The 23,044-nt window shown below is 39.5% G+C and overlaps 1 protein-coding gene across 2 annotated transcripts in view; it reads left to right on the plus strand.

Moving 5' to 3' along the window:
• Positions 1-23,044, plus strand: part of SIDT1 (SID1 transmembrane family member 1) — a 95,430-nt gene that overhangs the window by 46,006 nt on the left and 26,380 nt on the right. For both annotated transcript variants that reach the window (XM_025477403.3, XM_025477411.3), the window contains exons 8-10: positions 542-613; positions 1,027-1,120; positions 11,775-11,818. In XM_025477403.3, coding sequence (XP_025333188.1) covers positions 542-613; positions 1,027-1,120; positions 11,775-11,818 — 210 coding nt within the window. The remainder of the gene's footprint in view (positions 1-541; positions 614-1,026; positions 1,121-11,774; positions 11,819-23,044) is intronic.

The raw sequence follows: 23,044 nt of genomic DNA on the forward strand, positions 1-23,044 counted from the left end.
TTACTATTGAGTATAACATGGTTCTCTTTCCAGGTAGGTGGAATTTTTGCTTATGTATTCTTAAATTTCTTAAATATATAGTCTGGAGTTTTGCCAGTATGCATTGTTCTTTGGTAAACTACAAATCCTTCTATGACTATATAACAAAAAACAAATTTTCACTGGCTGAGATAATGCAAACTAAGAGATGAGACAGCTTTTATTTTTCTAGCTGTTTTCTTCAGATGTCTGTGGCATATTGAGCCACATGGATAGCAAAGGATGAGTCAAGCCTTCTTCACTCAAGAAAGGAGGCTGCAGTCTCACTGCTTCAATACTACCAAAGGCACCCAAGCAGAGACCAAATTGAAAGTTTAGCCAAAAGGGGTATTAGATTTGTGGCTTTGGGAGTTAAATTTTCCTGTAGTTCTTGCTACAAGAAAATTCAACAACCAGAGCTAATTGTGGACAGTTTTTGAACAACTGTGGCCTCAAATAAGAGGCCAAGAACAAAGTATCTGATCTATTATGCCTTGTTCTTTTTTTTTTTTTTTCTTACCAGGAAAGGAGAACCAAACTTGGAATTTACAACGAACAAAGAACCTTAAAGTGACCATTGTTCCTTCCATTAAAGGTCAGTATTGGCACTACAATTCGGTGGAGAAAGATTCCTGCATCAGGAAGTCAGTCATATACATCAATGCTAATGTCATCCTTCCAGAGAAACATCATAAGAAAACTGACATATACCCTAGAGATAGAAGATAGAATCAAAGTGTTTTGTTAAATCTCTTCCAGAAAGAGAGGGAACTCAGTTGTGAAGTTGTATATGGGAAGTCCCTTCCTAGCTTCCATTGGGAACTCCTGACTGTGAAAGGTGGCCATTTGTGGATAATGGCTGGGTGACAGCTTTGCTACTTTGAATGGAAATATATTAGGACTTTAGAATGTGTGTGATGGAGATGGGTCCTTGAAGCTGTCCTGTCCCAAACATAATCCTCTTTTCTTCTGAGGATACCCTGACCAAAGTTGTTTCTCTTCCCTCAGGATCTGTTTATGTAAAATCCATCCTTCTCAGTTCCCTCATCTTCTTCTCCTTCTACTTGGGATGCCTGCTTGTTGCGTTTGTTCATTATATCAGGTAGGTCAAGAGTATGAAAAAATGTTAACTCCCATTGCCTTTCTCTACATAGGGATTAGAGCATTAGGCTTTAAAGCCATATTGACTGGATTCAACTCTACCTCAACCACCAACTGTGTGCCCTTGGCATTTTATGCTATAAATATATAGCTTTATGCTAAGCTATATGCTATAATAGCACTTTGTGCTAAGAATATGCTATAAAGGACATAAGTGTGCCCTCCTACTTATCAAAATGAGATGATAATTTACCTCCTAGAAATTGTATAACTGTAGTGTTTACATCAGTGTCCTGCAAAGAGTAAGTGCATAGTCAATAAAACCTCAACAGAAAGCACGGATATTTTTTGGGCCAGATAATGCTGTAAATCCTATGGAATTTAGGAAATGAGTTCTTCCTAACATGGAAAAATGTATTAAATATTACATTAACAGCTTTAAATATTCCATTAACAAGTAAATTAGTATCTAAAATAAATCTTGAAGTATAATAAATAGCAGAAGTGATGTGCTTTGATACTGCATTACCTGGTGCTTTCTTACTACTGAAGCATCAATTTTCCAAGAAAATGTCCCTTGGGAGAAAAAAAGGAAATGATTGTACTGTAATTTAACCAAGACCATTTCCCTTCCCAAGAGTTCTGAGCCTGTAATAAACAGAGCCCCAGTTTCTCCTTGCACCTCTGAGTAGGCACAAACCCTGAGAACTCTGTACTTTATTGTGGTCTCTGTGAAACGACTATAAAAGAATGGCAGAAGGCCTACAATAAACAAATGTTCTTTCCTGTCTTGAACATGTAAAGAAAACAAAGCCAGCAAAGAATTTTCACAGTGCTGGGCAAGTTCACAGCATCACTGGAAAAACTTCATGGCTACCACAGTAATACAGCTGTCTCAGTGATACAGACCGATCCAGGATTCAAAAAATAATTCTCTTCCTTGACCTTTACAAAGCTTTTCAGTTGAGAAACTGAAGTTTAAAACCATGGGACCACTGCTGGCCATACCTGGCACAATTTGAGCATCAAAATAATTAAGAATAATGAATTATAAACCATTGAGAAAAATAGAAATTCATGAATCCAAATTGTTAAAGGGAAGAAGGAAGGACCTAAGTACCTCCATATATAAATCCAAAGTCACTAAAAGAGGTATGCATTAGGGAAGGGAGCCATTAGCACATGCTGACAGTGTAAGGAAGCACTCTTGCCTACATCAGAATGCCAAAAACTTACTGGAAAATATGGAGGGCATGCTGGAATTGGCAAATCATCATTTTGCATAGGGCAAATTAAGAATCATCAGCGGAGGGATGGCTGGGTGGCTCAGTGGTTGAGCATCTGCCTTAGGCTCAGAGCGTGATCCCAGGATTCTGGGATCTAGTCCCACACCGGGCTCCCTACAGGGAGCCTGCTTCTCCCTCTGCCTGTGTCTCTGCCTCTCTCTCTGGGTCTCTCATGAATAAATAAATAAAATCTTTAAAAAAAAAAAGAGGAGAGAGAGAGAGAATCAGCAGTGGATACTAAACTAAGAGGGAAATCTGATGAGAATCAAGGTACTACACTGCTATAAAGAGTATCCCCACAAGTCTCTTTAGAGTTGTAAGGGAAACATAGTAGTTATACAATGGAAACTCAGAATAGGATTAACTGGGTGATCAAAATTAAAGTGAGTGAGGGTAAGATTGATATTGTGTGCCTCCATGTGGGACACTTTAAGGACACAACACCATGTATGCAATATTCCAGCCAGATATGCATATTTTGAAAATAATCATGAGGAAAAATTGAACTAACTCAAAATGACAAACATTGTATTAGAATGTGTCTTCAGGGCAGCCTGGGTGCCTCAGCGGTTTAGCACCACCTGCAGCCTGGGGTGTGATCCTGGAGACCCGGGATCGAGTCCCACATCAGGCTCCCTGCATGGAGCCTGCTTCTCCCTCTGCCTGTGTCTCTGCCTCTCTCTCTCTGTCTCTCATGAATAAATAAATAAATAATCTTGAAAAAATTACAAAAAAAAGATTTAAAAAAAAAAGGAATGTGTCTTCAAAGACAAAGGAAGGCCGTGGAAATGTTCCAGATTGAAGGAGATGAAAGAGATATACGCAACTAGAGGCAATATCTGGTCTCAGATTGGATCATTTACTAGAAGAATATACTATAAAGGACATTATTGGGTCAATTAACAAAATTGTAATACAGACAGATTAGATAAGAGTATCATATTGATGTTAAATTTTCTGACTTTGACAATGATACTGCGGTTAGGTCAGAGAATATCAGAATACCTTTATTCTTTGGAGATTATTTAGGGCACCTGGCTGACTCAGTCAGTAGAGCATGTGACTCGATCTCAGGATCATGAGTTTGAGCCTCATGCTGGGCATAGAACTTACTTTTAAAAAATGGAAAAAAGAGCACCTGGGTAGCTCAATTAAAAAAATGGAAATACTTATGAATAAAAGTTCATGACATAAGCAACTTACTTTCAAATGGTTAAAAAATTGTATATATCATGTGTGTATATGTGTATCATGTATATGTGTGTATATACATGCACATATATATTATTCACATGCAGAATGATAAACCAAATGGGGTTTCATGCTAACAATAAGTGAATCTAAATAAAGGGTGTATAGGTGTTCTATATTATATTCTTATTTTTACAACTTCTCTGTAAATCTGACGTTATTTTCTTTTTTTTTTTTTTTTTTTTTTTTTTTTTTTTTTTTTAAATCTGACGTTATTTTCTAATAAAAGTTAAAAACAAAAACTCCAGGTTATAGGCAATTATATCTGGGAAGTATAAATAGTATCTGATTATCGGCCCACTTAATTTACTAGATCATAATAGCTGACCATTAACAGGCACTGTGCTGAGCTCTCTGAGCAAGTTATGTCTTTTTTTTTTTAAGATTTTATTTATTTATTCATGAGAGACGCACAGAGAATCAGAGACACAGGCAGAGGGAGAAGCAGGCTCCATGCAGGGAGCCTGATGTGGGACTCAATCCCAGAACTCCGGGATCATGCCCTGAGCCACCTAGATGTCCCAGGTTATCTCATTTAATGCCCTACAACAAGTATTAGTATTATCACCACTTCATGGTTAAGGAAATTGGGGCATAGGGATGTGAAGCAATTTGACCAAAAATTCATAACCAGTAAATGGGGAAGCTGAGATTTGTCTAGATTTCCAGGCAGCATGGCTCTAGAGCCTTACCTCTTAAGCAGACTGGGTATGCTTAAGACGGGTCTGGAGTGGTCAGGACATGTGAGGGAGGGCAGTCCTGATCAGGGAGGCCAAACCAAAAGCCTGGCACCCCAGCATGGATTCTATTGGAAAAGGACCCAAAAAGCTCTTAATTTTGACTCTGATGAGCTCCAAGATCATGATCAAAGAAGTTCATCTCTTCTGCCTCTCTTAGGAAGACTGTCTCTACTCCTGATGATATAAATTTCAGAAAATAAAAGTTCACCTCTTTAGTTAACTAGCACACAATTATCAACATACAGACAAAAAATTAAGAGCTGGATATCAATCTCCCTAACATTGTCATTTAGTCTACAGAAGCAAGCACAGTTTTTGAAAGTTGTGGTATAAAGCTCTGTTGAAACCTCTGCCAGATTATTTTGCTACAGTCAATTGCACAAGCATAGATTCTTTCCAAGTATAGAGAAACTTAAAATAGAAATCTGGAGACATAAGAACTATTTGGCATTCTTAATGAGAGGATAGACTGAGGAAAAATGCTAACAGAACTCTTCCCTCATTGAGCTGAGGAGAAATAACAAAGTTTTCTACAAAACCAAATGAAGCTAGTCCTGGAGCATAAAGCCATTTGCTTGATGAGTTCCCTGTATTTTGTTATTAATAAATATGGGGTTTGCAGTGCATGCTATGAAATCAAGATGAAACATGGATAAGAGACATGGCGCCTGACCTCAGGGAGCTAAGAATCGAATGTATTAGCTGCACTGGCTTGAACCTAAACACCATTCCCCTCTCATTCCCAGCCACAATCCATCCAACAGGTATTTAAGGAGCCACTACAATCAATGTGCAGACACTGAGCCAAACACTGGATACAGGTTCTCTTACTCGTTTCTCCCAAACACCCTGCCAGACACTGAGTTCAAACTGCATAATCCTGAGAGTATTCATCCTTCTATGATTCTTGTATTAGTTATCTATGGTCACTATAATGTTGCATAAAAACCAACCACAAAAACTCCAATGACATACATCAATAAATATTTAAGTTTACTTACAAATCTGTGAATCAGCAGGATGCTGCTGCCACTCCAGAGTAGGCTCAGAGATCTCAGTTGGGTGTGGCCATAGAGTGCAATCACCTGGCAGGTCAGCTAGGCGCTGACTCTTCTAGACCAGCCTCAGCTGCACTTGGTCTCTCAAATTCCAGGGGGCTGGCCCTGGCTTATTGTATCTCCAAGAGAGATAGCAGAAGAGTGCAAGGCCTCCTTTTTTATTTCTTTTTTAAAGATTTTGTTTATTCATGAGAAACGGAGAGAGAGAGAGAGGCAGAGACACAAGCTGAGGGAGAAGCAAGCTGCTCACAAGAAGCCTGATGCGGGACACGATCCCGAATCACGCCCTGGGCCAAAGGCAGACGCTCAACCGCTGAGCCACCCAGGTGTCCCGAGTGCGAGGCCTCCTTAACACGTAGGTTCAGCAGTGGCATAGCATCACTTCTCCTTTCTATTAGTCAAAACAATTCATGAGGCCAGTCCAGATTCAAGAGGTGAAGATACAGACTCCGCCTTTTGATTTAAGGAGCTGAATACAAGAGGAAGTGTAGCCATTTTGTAATCAGTCTGGCATAGTTCTCATTTACTATTTTCTCCTTTGCTCACTGGATACTGCCTGCCTCCGCCTAGCTTTCTAAATCCTTTAACTCCTCTACTGAAGAGTTTTATCAGTTCCAAAACCTACAGCAGCAATCTACCAACCTTTACAGTGTGGGTAAAACCTGTTAGCACAAACACATCATCTTTTATGAGTCCATATAATTGCTTGCCAGTTAATATCACTAAGGTTGTTTTTAAAGGGGAGTTCAACAAATGCTGGTGAGGATGTGGAGAAAAAGAACCCTCATGCACTGTTGGCAGAAATGCAAACTGGTGCAGGCACTATGGGAGACAGTATGGAGGCTCCTCCAGTAATGGCACTACTGGGTATTTACCCAAAAAGTACAAAAGCACTAATTGAAGAGTATTATGCTACGGGAAATAAGTCAGTCAGAGGAAGGCAAAGACCATTGACTTCACTCATATTTGGAATTAAAGAAACAAAACAAATGAGCAAAGGAAGGAAAAAAGAAAGACAAACCAAGAAACAGACTCTCAACTATAGAGAACAAACTGATGGTTACCAGAGGGAGGTGGGTGGGGGGATGGGGGAAATAGGGCTTGGGAATTAAAGAGTACACTTATGATGAGTACTGGGTAATGTATAGAATTATTGAACCCCTATATTATTATATAGATTCCTTATTTTACTGCGAATATGTTTGTGTTTCTCATGAAGCCATCGTCCGTCCTGAGGAAAGCTGGCTGGCTCAGCTCCTCATCAGTTGGCATTAGAGCAGTGGCCCAGAGGCTGGTGGGGGTGGTTTGGTGAGGAGCAGATACTGACCTCATTGTGCCCTGACACTGCTGTACCCTTCTACATGGAGAGAAGAGAGACTCAGGGTCCCAACCAGGAATAAAAATAGGTTCTCCAAAAAAAAAAAATTAATAAAACACTGTATGTTAACTATACTGGAATTAAAATTTTAAACTTAATTTTTTTAAAAAACAGGGACTTTACCAGAGCCTAGAACAGTTGGGCCAAATTCTAATTGCTCTCCTTAATGATATGCCTTTTTCATTCAACAAATATATAGTTATCACTTCCTATGTGCCAGGCTCCATTCCAGAGTTTAGGGATGCAGTGGTGAACAGACAGTCTAGATCCCTGCTCTAATAGAGTTTATATTGTACAGAGGAGAAACACATAAGCAAGCATGCAATTAATAAAGCAAATGATTTCAGCTAGTGACAGGAGGGGTAAAAAACAACTCTATAGTGTGATAGAGAATGATTAGATTGGGGAAACTACTTTAGATTTGGTTTGTTCAGCAAGGAAGTTCCCTCAGAAGCAAGACTTTAAGAGCAAGAAGGAGCCAGCCATGAAGGACGTGGGGAGAGAGTGGCCCAGGCAGAGAACAAGAGCAAAGGGCCTGAGGCAGGGATGAGTTTGCTGTGTCTAGGAACAAAAGGGATATGAAGAGAAGTTCTTCCACCAAACATAGCAGGATCAGGAGTGTGCAACTTCTAGAGTTGCCATCTGGAAGTAAATAAGAGCACGTACTGAAAGAACACAAGCACATATATTCCCTAACTTTCCTCCTCCCTGAGTCCAACCTCACATCCAAAAGAGGCTCATTTTGTGAGAAGACAGTAATTCACATTTCAGTGTCTGATAGACATTCACAAATGATATATCTCGCTTTTTTAGCGTTAGTTTTACTGAGATGTAATTCACAGACCATAAAATTCACCCTTTTAAAATATACAGTTCAATGGTTTTTAGTATATTCACAGTTGTAACAGCCATCACCACTATCTAATTCTCATCACCTCCAAAAAGGAACTCTGAGTTCATCAAGATTACAGGATACAAGATTGATATAAAAAATAAAAAAATAGGGATCCCTGGGTGGCGCAGCGGTTTGGCGCCTGCCTTTGGCCCAGGGCGCGATCCTGGAGACCCGGGATCGAATCCCACATCGGGCTCCCGGTGCATAGAGCCTGCTTCTCCCTCTGCCTGTGTCTCTGCCTCTCTCTCTCTCTCTCTGTGACTATCATAAATAAATAAAAATTAAAAAAAATAAAAATAAAAATAAAAAAATAGGGCAGCCCGGGTGGCTCAGAGGTTTAGTGCCTGCCTTTGGCCCAGGGCCTGATCTGGAGACCCAGGATCGAGTCCCACGTCAGGCTCTCTGCATGGAGCCTGCTTCTCCCTCTGCCTGTGTCTCCACCTCTCTCTCTCTCTCTGTCTCTCATAAATAAATAAAATATTTAAAAAAAATAAATCAGTTATATCTCTATACACTAGCAATGAACAATCCAAGCATGAAATTAAGAAAACGATTTTATTTTCAATAGCATCAAAAACAATGACATATTTGGGGCACCTGGGTGACTCAGTTGGTTGAGTGTTTGACTCTTGATCAGCTCAGGTCATATCGTGATCTCAGGATCCTGGAATCGAGCCCGGCATTGGGGTCTGCGCTCAGTGGGAAATTTGTTTAAGGATTCCCTCTGTCCCTCTGCCTCCCCACCCCCAACCCCGCTCACTCTATATATAAAATAAAGATATTTTTAAAATAATAAAGTACTTAAGAATACATTTAACAGGGATCCCTGCGTGGCGCAGCGGTTTGGCGCTTGCCTTTGGCCCAGGGCGCGATCCTGGAGGCCCGGGATCGAATCCCACGTCGGGCTCCCGGTGTATGGAGCCTGCTTCTCCTTCTGCCTGTGTCTCTGCCTCTCTCTCTCTCTCTCTGTGACTATCATAAAAAAAAAAAAAAAAAAAAGAATACATTTAACAAACTAAATAAAGATTTGTTTAAAATCTTTGAAAGAAATTAAAGAGGACCTAAATAAATGGAAAGACATCCCCTGTTTGTGGTTTGGAAGACTTAATATTGTTCAGTTGGTGTAGTAAAATAATGGCCCTTGAAAGAAATTAAAGAGGACCTAAATAAATGGGAAGACATCCCCTGTTTGTGGTTTGGAAGACTTAATATTGTTCAGTTGGTGTAGTAAAATAATGGCCCCCAAAAGATGTCCACATCCTAATATCCAGAACCTGTGAACATGTTACTTTACATGGCAAAAGAGATTTTATAGATGTCATAAAGTTAAAGAGATTGTTCTGGATTATCCATGTGGGTATAATCTAATGACAAAGGTCCTTGTAAGAGGGAGGCAAGAAGGTCAAGAGCAGAAGAAGGAGATGTGATGATGGAAGCAGAGGTTGGAGCAGTGCACTTGGAAGCTGGAGGAAGAGGCCATGAGTTGAGGAATGCAGGCAGCCTATGGGAACTAGACAAGGAAGGGAAAGGGTAATCCCCCAAAAGCTTCCAGAAGGAATACAGCTCTGCTTGATACTACATAAGATGTATTTTGGAATTATGACATCCAGAGATGTAAAGCAATAAATTTTTATCATTCTAAGCCACTAAGTTTGTGATAATTTAGTACAGCAGCAATAGAAACTGAAACACATGATAATACTCCCCAAATTGATCTACAGATTGAAAATAATCCCCATCAAAGTCCCACCTGACTTTCTTGTAGAAATTGACAAACTGATCCTAGAATTCATATGGAAATGCAAGGGATCCATAATAATAAAGTAGTCATGAAAAAAATAAAGGAACAAAACTAGGGATCTTATTCTTATGCTTCCTGATATCAAAACTTACTACAAAACTATATAATCAAAATTCTACAAAGACATATAAATCAATGGAATAGAATTGAGAGTTCAGAAATAAAACCTCACATTTATAATCAATCTATTTTTGACAAGGGTACTGAGACAATTCAATGGAGAAAGGATGTTCTTTTCAACAAATGATATTGATACAACTGGGTATTGACCTGAAAAAGAACAGAGTTTTACCTCTACCTCACACCATATGAAAAAATTAACTCAAAGGGCATCTGGCTGGCTCACTCAGAAGAGCATGCAACTCTTGATTGTGTGGTGGTGAGTTTGAGGTGCACATTGGGTCTAGAGATTACTTTAAAAATAAAAAAATAAAATCTTTTTTTTAAATTTACTCAAAACAAATCAAAGAGCATAAATATAAGAGCCAAATCTGTAAAACTCTTAGAAGAAAACAAATCTTGGTGTAAATCTTAGGTGTAAATCTTTTGTGATCTTGGATTAGGCAATAGTTTCTTAGGACGCCAGAAGCACAAATAACAAAAGAAAAAAAAAAGAGATAAACTAGACCTCATCAAAGTTAAAACATTTATGATTTCTTTTTAAGATTTATTTATTTTGTTTGAGAGAGAGTGTGAGGAGCAAAAGTAGGAAGGGCAGAGGGAGAGGGAGAGAAAATTTCCAGCAGGCTCCACACTGTGCATGAAGCTCAACAAGGGGCTCAGTCTCACGACCCTGAGATCACGACCCGAATCAAAACCAAGAGTCAGGTGCTTAACCAGCTGCACCACCCAGGGGCCCCAAAACTTTTGTGCTTTTTAAAAATTTAAAAAAAAATTTTATATACACATATTTTTTATTGACGTTCGATTTGCCAAACTTTTGTTCTTTTAAAGGACACTGTCAAGGAAATGAAAATACAACACAAAATACTTGCAACCTATATATCTGATAAGAGTCTAGTATCCGCACTATATAAAGAATTTTTACAAGCCAATGATACAAAGAAAAATAAAATGGGCAAAGACTTTGATTAGGTATTTATCCAAAGAAGATATACAAGTGGCCAATAAGCATATGAAAAGATGTTCAACATCATTAGCCGTCAGGAAAATGCAAATCAAAAAACCAATGAGATATCACTTCTTATCCACTAGGATGGCAATAATATTTTTTAATGAAAAACAGCTAGAGCTGATAAAGATGTGGAGAAATTGAAACTTTATACAATACTAGTTGGAATAATAGTTCCTGTTATAAAGCTTCTGTAGAAAAGTTTGAAAAAAAAATACATAGAGTTAGTTCATACCCAGCACTTCCATACTTAGGTATATCCAGGAGAACTTAATACATATGTCCACACAAAAACTTGTTCAGAAATGTTCATAGCAGTGTATTCAACAGTCAAAACATGGAAACAACCAAATGTCCATTGAGTGTAAACAAATAAATTAAACATGATGTATCCATACAAAGGAACATCACTCAGTCATAAAAGACTGGAGTATAGATGAAACTTGAAAGATTACACTTAATGAATAAAGCCAATAAGAAAAGAACACCTTATAGTATGATTTATATGAAATTTCCAGAATAGGCAAAGTCATAGAGACAGAAAGTAGATTCATGGATTCCAGAAAGTATAGGAGTGGGTATTAGGGAATGACTGCTAATAGGTTTTTAATTTAGGGGGTTATGAAAATGTTCTAGAATTAGATAATAGTGATGATTGTACAGTTTTGTGAACATATTAAAATTCATTGAAATGTGCACACGAAAGGATGAAGTTTATGATATGTGAATTATATGAAAACAAATGAATCCGAAAATAAATTAATGAATTTATGTATGTAGATACATGCCTAGGCGTGGAATTGGGTCATAAGGTAAGTCTATGTATAGCTTTCTGAGGAACTGCTGAAGAGTTTTCTAAAGTGGCACAACCATTTTACAGTCTCGCCAGCAACGTATCAGAATTACAGTTTCTCCACTTGCAAAGACTCATTGTTTTGTTTTGTTTTATTTATTTATTTATTTATTTATTTATTTATTTATTTATTTATTTATTGCAAAGGCTCATTGTTAAGAGATCCTAGCAGACAACTCTGCACCAAAGTCTATACGGAACAAATGTAAAATGCTGAGGTTTTCACTGTCTTCTTAAAAACGTGTGTGTGTTTGTTTACAGGTTTCAAAGAAAATCCATCCGTGGAAGCTTTGGTTCCAGTGATGGTAAGAAAAACTGCTGGTTTCAAATTCAAAAGATATCAAGTATGTGGCAACATCCCATTTGGTACTTCTTTTGTCTCTCTGCTTTTTGTAATTTCCAAAGCCTCCCTTGGTTCCTATCCCACAGAGTAATCTAACCTGCACTTTTTAGAGAAAGCAGAGCTAGTGAGAACCAGCCTTCGTAGTTGATAATTACTGAGATATGGAGCTCATACTAAGAACCTTTGCTCACAGTATTCCTTGCAGTTACCCATAGCCCACTTATCAGCCATGCATCTTTTTTTTTTAAGTTTAATCTTTTCTTGGATGTAAATTGTTCACATCTGTTATCCCAAAACTGACTTGTGAACAATAATAAGAATTTATTGTGTCAGCTCTGATACAGAGTTCACTTTTCTCAAATTGAGATAGAGGCTTAAATATTAAGTCTGAAATATTTGAGACTAGTTAGTATAATAAAGAGTATAATAACTTTGGGAAATCCGGAGTAACTGATTATTATTTGACCATTGTAATATGTCTTTTCCTCCACTCTGATAATTTAAACAAAGGAATTCAATTACCTGATCTTTTTATCAAAACGTAGAAAATATTAAATGTCCTTATTTTTTTAATTCAGAAATAATTGACATGTAACATTGTATAAGTTTCCGGTGCACAACACAGGATTTGATATTTGTATATATTGCAAAAACGGTCACCAGGATAAGTCTACTTAACATCTATCAACACACATAGTTACAACTTTTTTTCCTTGTGATGAGAACTTGTAAGATCTACTCTCCTAGGAACTTTCAAATATACAATATTTGTATTAACTACAGTCACTAGGCCACACCTTTTATCCCCAGAACGTATTTATTTTATAACTGGAAGTGTATACCTTTTGTAAATGTCCTCATTTTTGAGCTCTAAATCAGTGTGAGTTACTCAGTGTTCATGAATTATTTGGCATAGAGTGATTATTTGGTAAAGGAACGATGAAACAAGACTTGATTTTTCAGTCACATGCAGCAGATGTTTAGTTCTGTCTTTTCTGTACTTAATACAGAATATTAGAAAGACACAAATTGATCCCCCACCCACCCAGCAGGAACATTCTCACTGTGCTGGAGGGCTGCTTCTCCAGCCTTCCTCTGACTTGTTTCTTCACAATGTCAGCATGTTTATTTTTTCCAGCCACCTATGCAATTGGTTTTGATAACATCCAACTAGCAGTATGAAAGACTACGAAAGGACACTCACTCTAGTATCTTTAAAATACAAAGTACTACTTTCCCTTGTATTCATAAATTGTTTAAATAAATTCGTCTTCTCTCTGGATCTCATCCTTTTCTTCTAGGGCTCTCCAAGTGTTGCTCTTATTTTGATCCTAGTTGAACTTAGAAAGCCTGATATGTCAGATCCAACTGGTGCTTGTGAAATGATGGTCTGTTATTTTTATTGTATGAGTGAAAACATGTTTATATTGCAATGATTATTAAAGGAATTTTCGTGTTCAGAAGAGTTTCCTGAACAGTGAAGTGTAGGTAGAAAGAGGTGAGACTTTAGCCAGATCATTGTCCAAGATCAAGAAGGCTGTGAAAATTAGTTAGGAGCTACAGGTACCCTTCAGGTGACAAGCAAAAATGAATGAATGATGAAAGAAAGAAAAAAAGAAGAAAGAAAAAAAGAAAAAGAAAGAAAGAGAAAGAAAAATAGAAAGAAAGAGGAAATGAAGTGAAGGGAGGGAGGGAGGCAGTGAGGGAAGGAGGAAGGTGAGGAGAAAGGAAGAAAGAGTAAAGATGCATCAGTTAGGACTTACGTGGCTGCAAATAACAGCAAAATAGATCCCAAAACATGCTTAAACAATAAAGAGGCTCCTCTCCTTGTAGGCTGAGCAGAGGGGTGGGCTTCAGGGTTGACTGAGTCTAGTGGCCCTGGTCGTTTTCCCCACCATTCCTTTGACTCTGCTTTGCTTCCAAGTGCTGGCGGCGAGGTGAATTAGGATGACGCTCTCACCACACAATGTCCAAAAGGAAGGACTTTTTCAGAAGCTCCCATTACTTCTCATGTTTCACTGGCGTAGAGCAGATTATTTGCTTATTGTTAAATCAGTCGCTGCAAAGGAGTAGATTTATCTACAGATGGATCAAGCCTACTTACAGAGCTAAGATGAGATCATCTTCCTCTAAGACCTGTGTTTCTCAAACTTAACATTATTGACATTACAGGCCAGATAATTCTTTGTTGTTAGGGCTGACCCATATACTATAGGATGTTTAACTGCCTTTTGCACCTCCACCTACTGGAAACCAGTAGTACACTCCCTCCTGGTGGCAAATAAAAATGTCTCCAGACATTGGCACTTGTCCTCTTGGGGGCAAAATGCCACCCCTCCCCATCTCTACCCCCAATTGAGAATATCGGACTTAAGCACACAGACTGCCAGATGAGGTTACCTGAACAGAATCCCAGCTTAGTTAGGAAGTAGGGAATGGGATGCTTCACCACAAAGGGCTTTGAAATGGGAAGAAATAAGGAGCCTTTGTTACGCAGACAGGCTACACTGGAAACATGCACATGACAAGTGAGACAAGACCCAGGTGCTGAGGACAAGAGCAGAGAAGACACATTCCACCCTAGGAAAGAACCAGTTAGCGACTCTTTTAAGCCTATCAGATGGAGCATTGAGAAACCAGCCTGGAGCAAGAGACAGAAGCAAGTGAGGGACAGTCTCTGAAAGCTAATGTGAGACATTCTGGGGAGGGACCTTTGCCGAGGAGCAAGGATAGAGAAATGTCACCCAAGGGCCAGGGTGAGTGTGATTGTGGGGGCCACCAGAAGTTCAGGGGTGCTCAGAGCTACCGGAAATGCCCTGGGGGCTGGCAGCCAGAGTAGATGCTAGGCGCAGCGTCTGAAAGGGGAGGATCCCATTAGACTCCTCACGGGGTCCACCCAAAGTAGTGTGGACCTAGGCATCCGAGGAGCTTGGCCTCACGCTTTCACTTTGCGTGCGCTTGAGGTGGAAGATCTGGAGCCAGGTCCTACCGGCCAGCAGAGGGGGGCAGCCCTGTGTTAGTTCTGTGACAACAGGAAGGCTTCATTTGGAAGATCTGTCAGCGTCCTGGTGTTTGTTTTTCTTTCATTTGCCTGCCGGTCTTTCTTAAATTCTATTGGAAAAATGTTGACGTTGGCCCCAACTGTGCCATAAAACAAAGAGCTATCTTTCATACTTCATGAGATAAAGACGGAAATAAGACTGTGGAGCCAGGGATCCCTGGGTGGCGCAGCGGTTTGGCGCCTGCCTTTGGCCCAGGGCACGATCCTGGAGACCCGGGATCGAATCCCATATCAGGCTCCCGGTGCATGGAGCCTGCTTCTCCCTCTGCCTGTGTCTCTGCCTCTCTCTCTCTCTGTGACTATCATAAGTAAATAAATAAAAATTAAAAAAAATTTAAAAAAAAAAAAAAAAAAAAAGACTGTGGAGCCAGCTGAAGTTGAAATAGTGTTGGTAAAGAGCTGCTTCAGGCCACGAAGGGTTTTGGGGGTTTTTTTGGGTTTTTTGTTTGTTTTTTTGTTTTTTTACTGTGGTATGTTGGGCCGGACACCATATTCTCCACTCACCACTTAGTACTGAAGACAGGGGCCTCTGTGGTAGTCTGAGGGCTGCTAGGAAAGGCCCTGTGATCTAAACACATTTCCTCTGTCAGTGGAAAAATCCCACATTTCCCATCATTGTTCAAGAGTCCATATAGAAATTCAGTTACAGCACGAGAGATAGGTGAATGGGGCGTGTTCGCAGGCTTCCAGGGCCACACGAGCTGTCAGCATGGAACCTGGTGATACCAGAAGGTCATTTTCTCAAGTGAGAGAGAACTAAACAAACCTGACAGGTTGCTAGATTGAAGAACCAAATGGCCATTCAAATCCTTCCCTGGATGGAACCATTGACGAATCCTGCTCTTGGCCAAGAGCAGGGTCCAGAGGGAATAAGGCCAATGGTGTGAGTTTGGAGGAGTCAAGGAGCACAGGCCATCATCAGTCTCTGTGGCAGTGGGTCTCAAACTCGAGTCCTGCCTCTTCTTCTTCCAAATTTCCTTGACTTTTCCTGCCACTTTTTCTTTGACAGAAATTTTATTTTAGTGGTTTTCTTCATGCTCTCCTCAACTTTTTTTTTTTTTAAATACCTCCAGGCTTATTTTTTGTTATCTCATCCCACTGCATGTGCCATTGTGACGCTAGAGAAGGGGAGAGGTCAGAGGCTACCACAAGAAGAGGAGGCAGGGAAAACTCTTGCCAGAGAGAAGCAGCCCATTTCATTCAGTGCAGTAGGATGGTGGGAAGAAGATGGCAGTGGGGTGGGGACAATGAGAGTGACCAGGTGAGCATGACTTGTGTTTTTTCCTCTTCATTGCTGAAATTGGGGAGTAGTGATAGGTTAAAAGGAATGCCAAAACAGAGGAGATTTTACCCAACTTGTCATTGGGGACTCAGGATGCCTGTCTTTTTTGCTTTTTTTCCTCACATTCTCTTTGATAGATAAGCTTAATATTGGTGGCGAATTTTAATAGAGTAGAAAGGCTTCACATATACATTATATACATATGTATATTTGTATTTAAAGTTTATTTAGCTTTCTGAAGAGAGAAGCCCTAAAACCAATGTGCACTGAGGAGGCAGGCCAGCTCTGACACCTGGCCCCTGCTCCCCTGTGCACTATCCAGGTGGAGGGGGATGGTGACCTGAGGCCCTGGCCAGCCCCTCCCAGCAGAGAGTTGCAGTAGTTCTCCCACCACTGGTGGAGTTCAAAGACTGGATCTTTTACATTCTGGTTGCACTTTTAAACCATAGTTTTTGTCTGTGCCCCAAGACAGACAAATCTGCTCCTGGTCCCTCAGTACTATCCCTCCAATTGCAGTTCCCATAGTGCCCTCCATTACTGTGTCTTTGTGTTTCTTGCTATTCTATCTTTAGTTGTGCAAAAGCTGCTCAGTCAGTCCTCAGTTCTTCAGGAGGAATTGCTTTATAAATAGGTGTAGATTCGGTGTGTCTGTGGAGGAGGTGAGCTCAGTGTCTTCCCACATTGCCATCTTGGACTGGAACTCCCTCCTCAACTTTTAAGACTTTGGGGATAGGTAGCCCATTGGCATAAACCGAAATTTTTGGCAGTGAGTTCACATCATTTCTGACTCCCTCTTCAGCTTCCAACTTCCTGAGTCCAGAGACAGAAGAAGGCAGGACAGTTATAAATATGAAGTCCCTGAAAGATTCAAACATGTGCAAAACGAAGGGAAGTCTTTCTCCTCACACTGAGCACTTGCCATAAAAAGCCAGCATGCAAGCGTGTTTTATTCAACGTTGGTAAAGTAAGCAGATGGCAAAGGGTTCATGTTCAGAAAAAAAGATGCCTGAACAAGTTTCTTCATTAAGATGAGCTCATTCACAACTTTGTTATGTTTGCTTATTCCCAGCCAGAACATCTTGCTTGGCCTGTCCTATAAACTGATATTCTGTGTTTAATTCTTTCTAAACACCACAGAGTTAAATATAAATATAATGCCCCTTCTGGGAGCAACAATTATATTTGAAGTTTGGGAGATAATGCTTTGTTTTTTTGCATTCGGTGAAGGCCTTAGGCATTAGAAACATTAGTAGAATATTATTATCCAATGTTGGTCAGTCTCATACTTAAATTGTGCCTGTAGACATCCACAGAGGTAAAACATCTTTATATGCTGGCAATGGTATTGCCCATGACAATCTTGATGCTCTTGTCCATCATGGAACCACTGGTGTTGCAGATGCCTCAGAGTGAGAACAGCAGCTAGTGATACATCAAAACCACAGCTTGCTCACTAACAAGCCAGAGCTGAGTACAGAAATCAGTAACACATCCAAGTCTGAACAGACTCACACAGCTGGCTTTTGCTTTAATGAGGTTTCAACTAACATAACAGTGATTGTTTTTGTTCACTCGTATGCTTTAATTTTAGCTATTGTGGGGATTTTTCTCCTGTGTTTACACCCACAAAAACATTGCTTCCCACAAACCATTTCAACCTCCTACCATACATAACCAAACTCAAGCATTTTATTTTTTTATTAATAAATAAATTTTATTTTATTTTATTTTATTTTTAATTTATTTTTTATTGGTGTTCAATTTACCAACATACAGAATAACCCCCAGTGCCCATCACCCATTCACTCCCACCCCCTGCCCTCCTCCCCTTCTACCACCCCTAGTTCGTTTCCCAGAGTTAGCAGTCTTTACGTTCTGTCTCCCTTTCTGATATTTCCCACCCATTTCTTCTCCCTTCCCTTATATTCCCTTTCACTATTATTTATATTCCCCAAATGAATGAGAACATATAATGTTTGTCCTTCTCCGACTGACTTACTTCACTCAGCCTCAAGCATTTTCCTATGCGCACTTCTACTTCTCATAGCAGAGGGCTTCTCAGTAACCCCAAAATGCCAAAAATTCTGGGTTGATTTTAGTGTCATTCTTCCCTTACTATTTACACATTTGATATTTTTTTTAATTACACCTTTATAAGAGGACATAGGTTAACAGTTAAAAAGAGAGACCTTAAAACTACAGGTTTAATCCCTATCAAGATGCAGCTTTTTTCCACAGAACTAGAACAAATAATCCTAAAATTTATATGGAACCACAAGAGACCCCGAATAAAAAGTAGTCTTGAAAAAGATGACAAAACTGGAGGTATCAATCCTAGATTTCAAGATATACTACAAAGCTGTAGTAATCAAAATAGTATGGTACTGGCACAAAAATAGACACATAGATCAATGGAACAGGATAGAAAGCCCAGAAATAAGCCCACGCTTTTATAGTCAATTAATCTATAGCAAAGGAGTCAAGAATATGCAATGGGAAAAAGACAGTCTCTTCAACAAATGGTGTTGGGAAAACTGGACAACTACGTGCAAAAGAATGAAACCAGACCACTGTCTTATACCATATACAAAAGTAAACTCAAAATACATTAAAGACTAAATGTTAGACCTAAAACCATAAAATTTCTAGAAGAAAACATAGGCAGTAATCTCTTTGACATCAGCCTGAGTGACATTAGATATGTCTCCTCAGGGAAGAGAAACAAAAGCAAAAACAAACTATTGGGACTACATCAAAATAAAAAGTTTCTGCACACCGAAGGAAACCACCAACAAAACAACAAAACAAAAAGACAACTTACTGAATGGGAGAAGACATTTGCAAATGATTTATTCAATACGGGATTATATCCAAAATATATAAAGAATCTATATAACTCAAAAAAAAAAAAGAATCTATATAACTCAACACCAAAAAACCCCAAATAATCCAATTTTTAAATGGGCAGAAGACATGAACAGACATTTCTCCAATGAAGACATAGAAATGGCCAATAGACACATGAAAAGATGCTCAACATCACTCTTCATCAGGAAAATGCAAATCAAAACCACAATGAGACATCACCTCACCCCTGTCAGAATGGCTAAAATCAAAAAGGCAAGAAATAACAAGTGTTGGTAAAGATTTGGAGAAAAAGGAACACTCATGCACTATTGGTGGGAATGCACACTGGTGCAGCTGTTGTAGAAAACAGTATGGAGGTTTATCAAAAAAATTGAAAAATAGAATTGCCATGTAATCCCCAAAGAAAATTAAAACATTAATTCAAAAAGATATATGTACCCCTATGTTTCTTGCAGCATTGTTTATAATAACCAAATTATGGAAGCAGCCCAAGTGTGTATAGGTAGATGATGGATAAAAAAGATGTGTGTGTGTGGTGTGTGTATATGTGTGTGTGTGTGTATATATATATATATATATATATACTAGAATATTACCCAGGGAGCAAATTGAACACCAATAAAAAATAAATTTATTATTAAAAATAATAATAATAATAATAAAATAAATTCTCCTACTAGAAAAAAAAAGAATATTACCCAGGTTGCTCATTCCTTTAAGTGGCCAACTCTTGGTTTCAGCTCAGGTCATGATCTCAGGGTGGTGAGATGGAGCTCTGAGTCTACCTCCATGCTCAGCAGGATTTCTTCCCTCTGTCCCTCTCCCCTGCTCTCTGTCTCTCTCTCTCTCTCACTCCCCCTCTAAAATAAATAAATCTTTTTTAAAAAAGAAAGAATATTACTCAGCCATGAAAAAATGAAAAAAAAATAAATTAAATAAATAAATAAATAAAAAAGAATGAAATCTTGCCATTTGCACCAACATAGATGGATCTAGAGGGTATAATGTTAAGTGAAATAAGTCAGTCAGAGAAAGACAAGTATCATATGATTTCACTCTTGTGTGGAATTTAAGAAACAAAATGAACAAAGAAAAAAAAAGATGAATTAAAAAACAGGTTTTAAATGCAGAAAATAAACTGCTGGTTGCCAGAGGGGAGGTAGGTGAGGAGACAGGTGAAATGGGTGATGGGGATTAAGAGTACACTTACGATAAGCACGGAGTAAGGTATAGAATTGTTGAATCACGTTGTACACCTGGAACTAATATAACACTGTATGTTAATTATACTTGAATAGAAAGTTTTAAAAAGAGGGAGCTTAAGCTTGAAAGGAGAAAAATAGAAAAGACCACATCACCTGAGATGAGACCACGACACGGTTTCTGTGAGACTCCTCACAGTGAGCTAGACGGAAGGAAGATACTGACTAACATGACCCAATAGAGAATCATCAGCAAGCAGCAGCAGACAACCTAAAAAGCAAATGCTGTGCTTAGATACTTCTTTAAAGTATCAGTTTATTAAAGTAGAGATGCAAATAAGTCTTATACTTCTTGTCTCTTTTGAAAGATATTCTTGGACATTCCATAAAAGTAATACCCTTGCTGCCAGTTGTTCATATTTTGAAGGAAAATCCCTGTATTATTTTTCAATTAAGAAGATAACTTCTGGGGGTACCTGGGTGGCTCACTCAGTTACAGGGTCTGCCTTCGGCTCAGGTCATGATGTCTGGGTCCTGGGACTGAGCTCCACATCAGGTTCCCTGCTCAGCAGGGAGGCTGTTTCTCCTTTCTCTCTGCCCTCCCACCACTACCCTACTCATGCTCTCTCTCTCTCTCTTTCTCTCAAATAAATAAATTAAATATTAAAAAAAGAAGAAGTTTTAGGGCACCTTGGTGGCCCAGTTAGTTAAACATCTGACTCTTGGTTTCAGCTCAGGGTCATGATCTCAGGGTCATGAGATTGAGCCCCATGCTGTGCTCCATGCTGGGCAGGAAACTTGCTTAAGATTCTCTCTTCCTTCTGATCCTCCCCTACTCACACTCACACTCTGTCTCTCTCTAGAAAAAAAAAAAAAAAAAAAGAAAGAAAAGAAAAAAGTTTTAACTGAAACCAATACAATGAACCACTCTCTATCTGGAGGACTCTGGGCAAATTACTCAATCTCTCAATGCCTTCCTTTTGTTATTTTAAAATGATGATAATAGTACCTACCTCATAGGGCCGTTAAAAAATTAAAAGAGTAAATTCTTGTAAAGAACTTAAAAGGGTGTCTGACATACACTGAAGTTTCAGTGAACGCTAGCGGGGTATAGTAGTAGTAGTAGCAGTAGTAGTAGTAATACCATCAGCAACCATAGCAGTAGTAACGGCAATGGGAACATGAGTTATGGTAGCAGTACTAGTGGTGGTGAGAATAGTAATTGGAATTTGTTATAGTTAGTAGTCAAGGCAGCAAAGCTCTGGGCTGGAACTATGGCCAAGTCTGTCCTAGGTCAAAGAGTCAATCAAATCATACACAACATCTCCATCTGACACTACTATTGCACACACAAAAATATAGTATCTCAAACTTTGAAGTCTGAAAATAACTTACTTCTCTGCCTTGAAGTTGGATGAAGAGCAGAGACAGTATCGACACCATGTTCCATATTTATGGGTGAGCCCAAGAAAGGCCAAGGAATGTCTGCTTTCTTGAAGTAATAAGAAATATATCAGAGAATCTCCAGGCCTAGGGACAGTGCCAGGGAGTCTGCATTCTGAGGGCCTGGGAACAACCTTGCCTGCCAGGAATGTTGTGTGAGCCAAAGGCCTTGCTGGGGCCTTCCAGCTGAGCCAACTCTTGGCTAAGCTACCAAAAGGAGAAGGAAATTGAGTCTCCAGGGGCCGTCTTTCATCACCTGGCTAAATATTTTGAACTCGGGATTTAATTCTTTTTCTTCATGAAGAAAGTGAACACACAAAGGGTAAAAAACAGATAAAGCCCACAAATAAGATTGTTTTTTAATGTTTTTCACTACCCACCGGTGGGAGGAAGGCTAAGCACTGGATGAGAAGGGTTGGCTGTGACAAATGATGAACTGTTGGAGGCTTTGGTTCCATTTTACGTGTTACGTCCTGGAGCATGAGTGTAATAACGAACTGTATTTTCTATGAAGAAATGGAAATGTATTCACAGTGAGGATGTTATAGAATATCCTCAGTTATGTGTCTTCACTGAACATGTATTTCCCTGCAACAGTATACGAGACCGACCAGTTAACTCACAGTGTGTCTTGCTTGCATGTGCTACAGGCAGTCTCACCTCAGAAGAGAGAGGCCATATCGAACTTCCCACCAGCCTGACAATATCCAGGATCCTTGACAAACTCAGGAGGCAGTGAAGAAATATTCTCATGCATCTCCCCAGACGAGTGTGGCTGCTGGAAATACCGTAGCATTAAGTCAGAGTCCGAGAGATGGCCTAGAAACCCTACTTAGTCGTGGTTTCCCCTCTTCTTGTTCAGCCCTGCCTCATCCTCAGAGGCGGACAAAGCCAATGGTAGCATCTCTTCTGATAACCAAGGAGATGGTTGGGAGATATTTTTCTCTGCTGCTGGCGGTGGCATGGTTCCAGATGCCAACGCCAGACTCAGAGGAACGAGTTCACTCCCGGTGCTGCTACAAGGAGTACCTCAATGGAAAAGTTTGAGGAGCATTATCTTATTCTGCTTCTCTCTCACTGCCAACAAACATTTGGCAACAGATCCAGAAATCTCAAAATATCTCATATTTTTCCATATCCTTAGCTCAGTTGTCATCATTTATTGCTCCAAGGAGTGCAGTAATTTCCTCTCTATCTGGGCTCAGCCTGCCAATAGTCAGGGTATTGCTAAATGCTATTTAAAAAACCCCCAAATTGGGGCCCCTGGGTGGCTCAGCAGTTGAGCGTGTCTGCCTTTGGCTCAGGGCGTGATCCTGGGGTCCCAGGATCGAG

The sequence above is a fragment of the Canis lupus genome, chromosome 33 (assembly GCF_003254725.2).
Source record: "Canis lupus dingo isolate Sandy chromosome 33, ASM325472v2, whole genome shotgun sequence".
Classification (NCBI taxonomy): domain Eukaryota; kingdom Metazoa; phylum Chordata; class Mammalia; order Carnivora; family Canidae; genus Canis; species Canis lupus.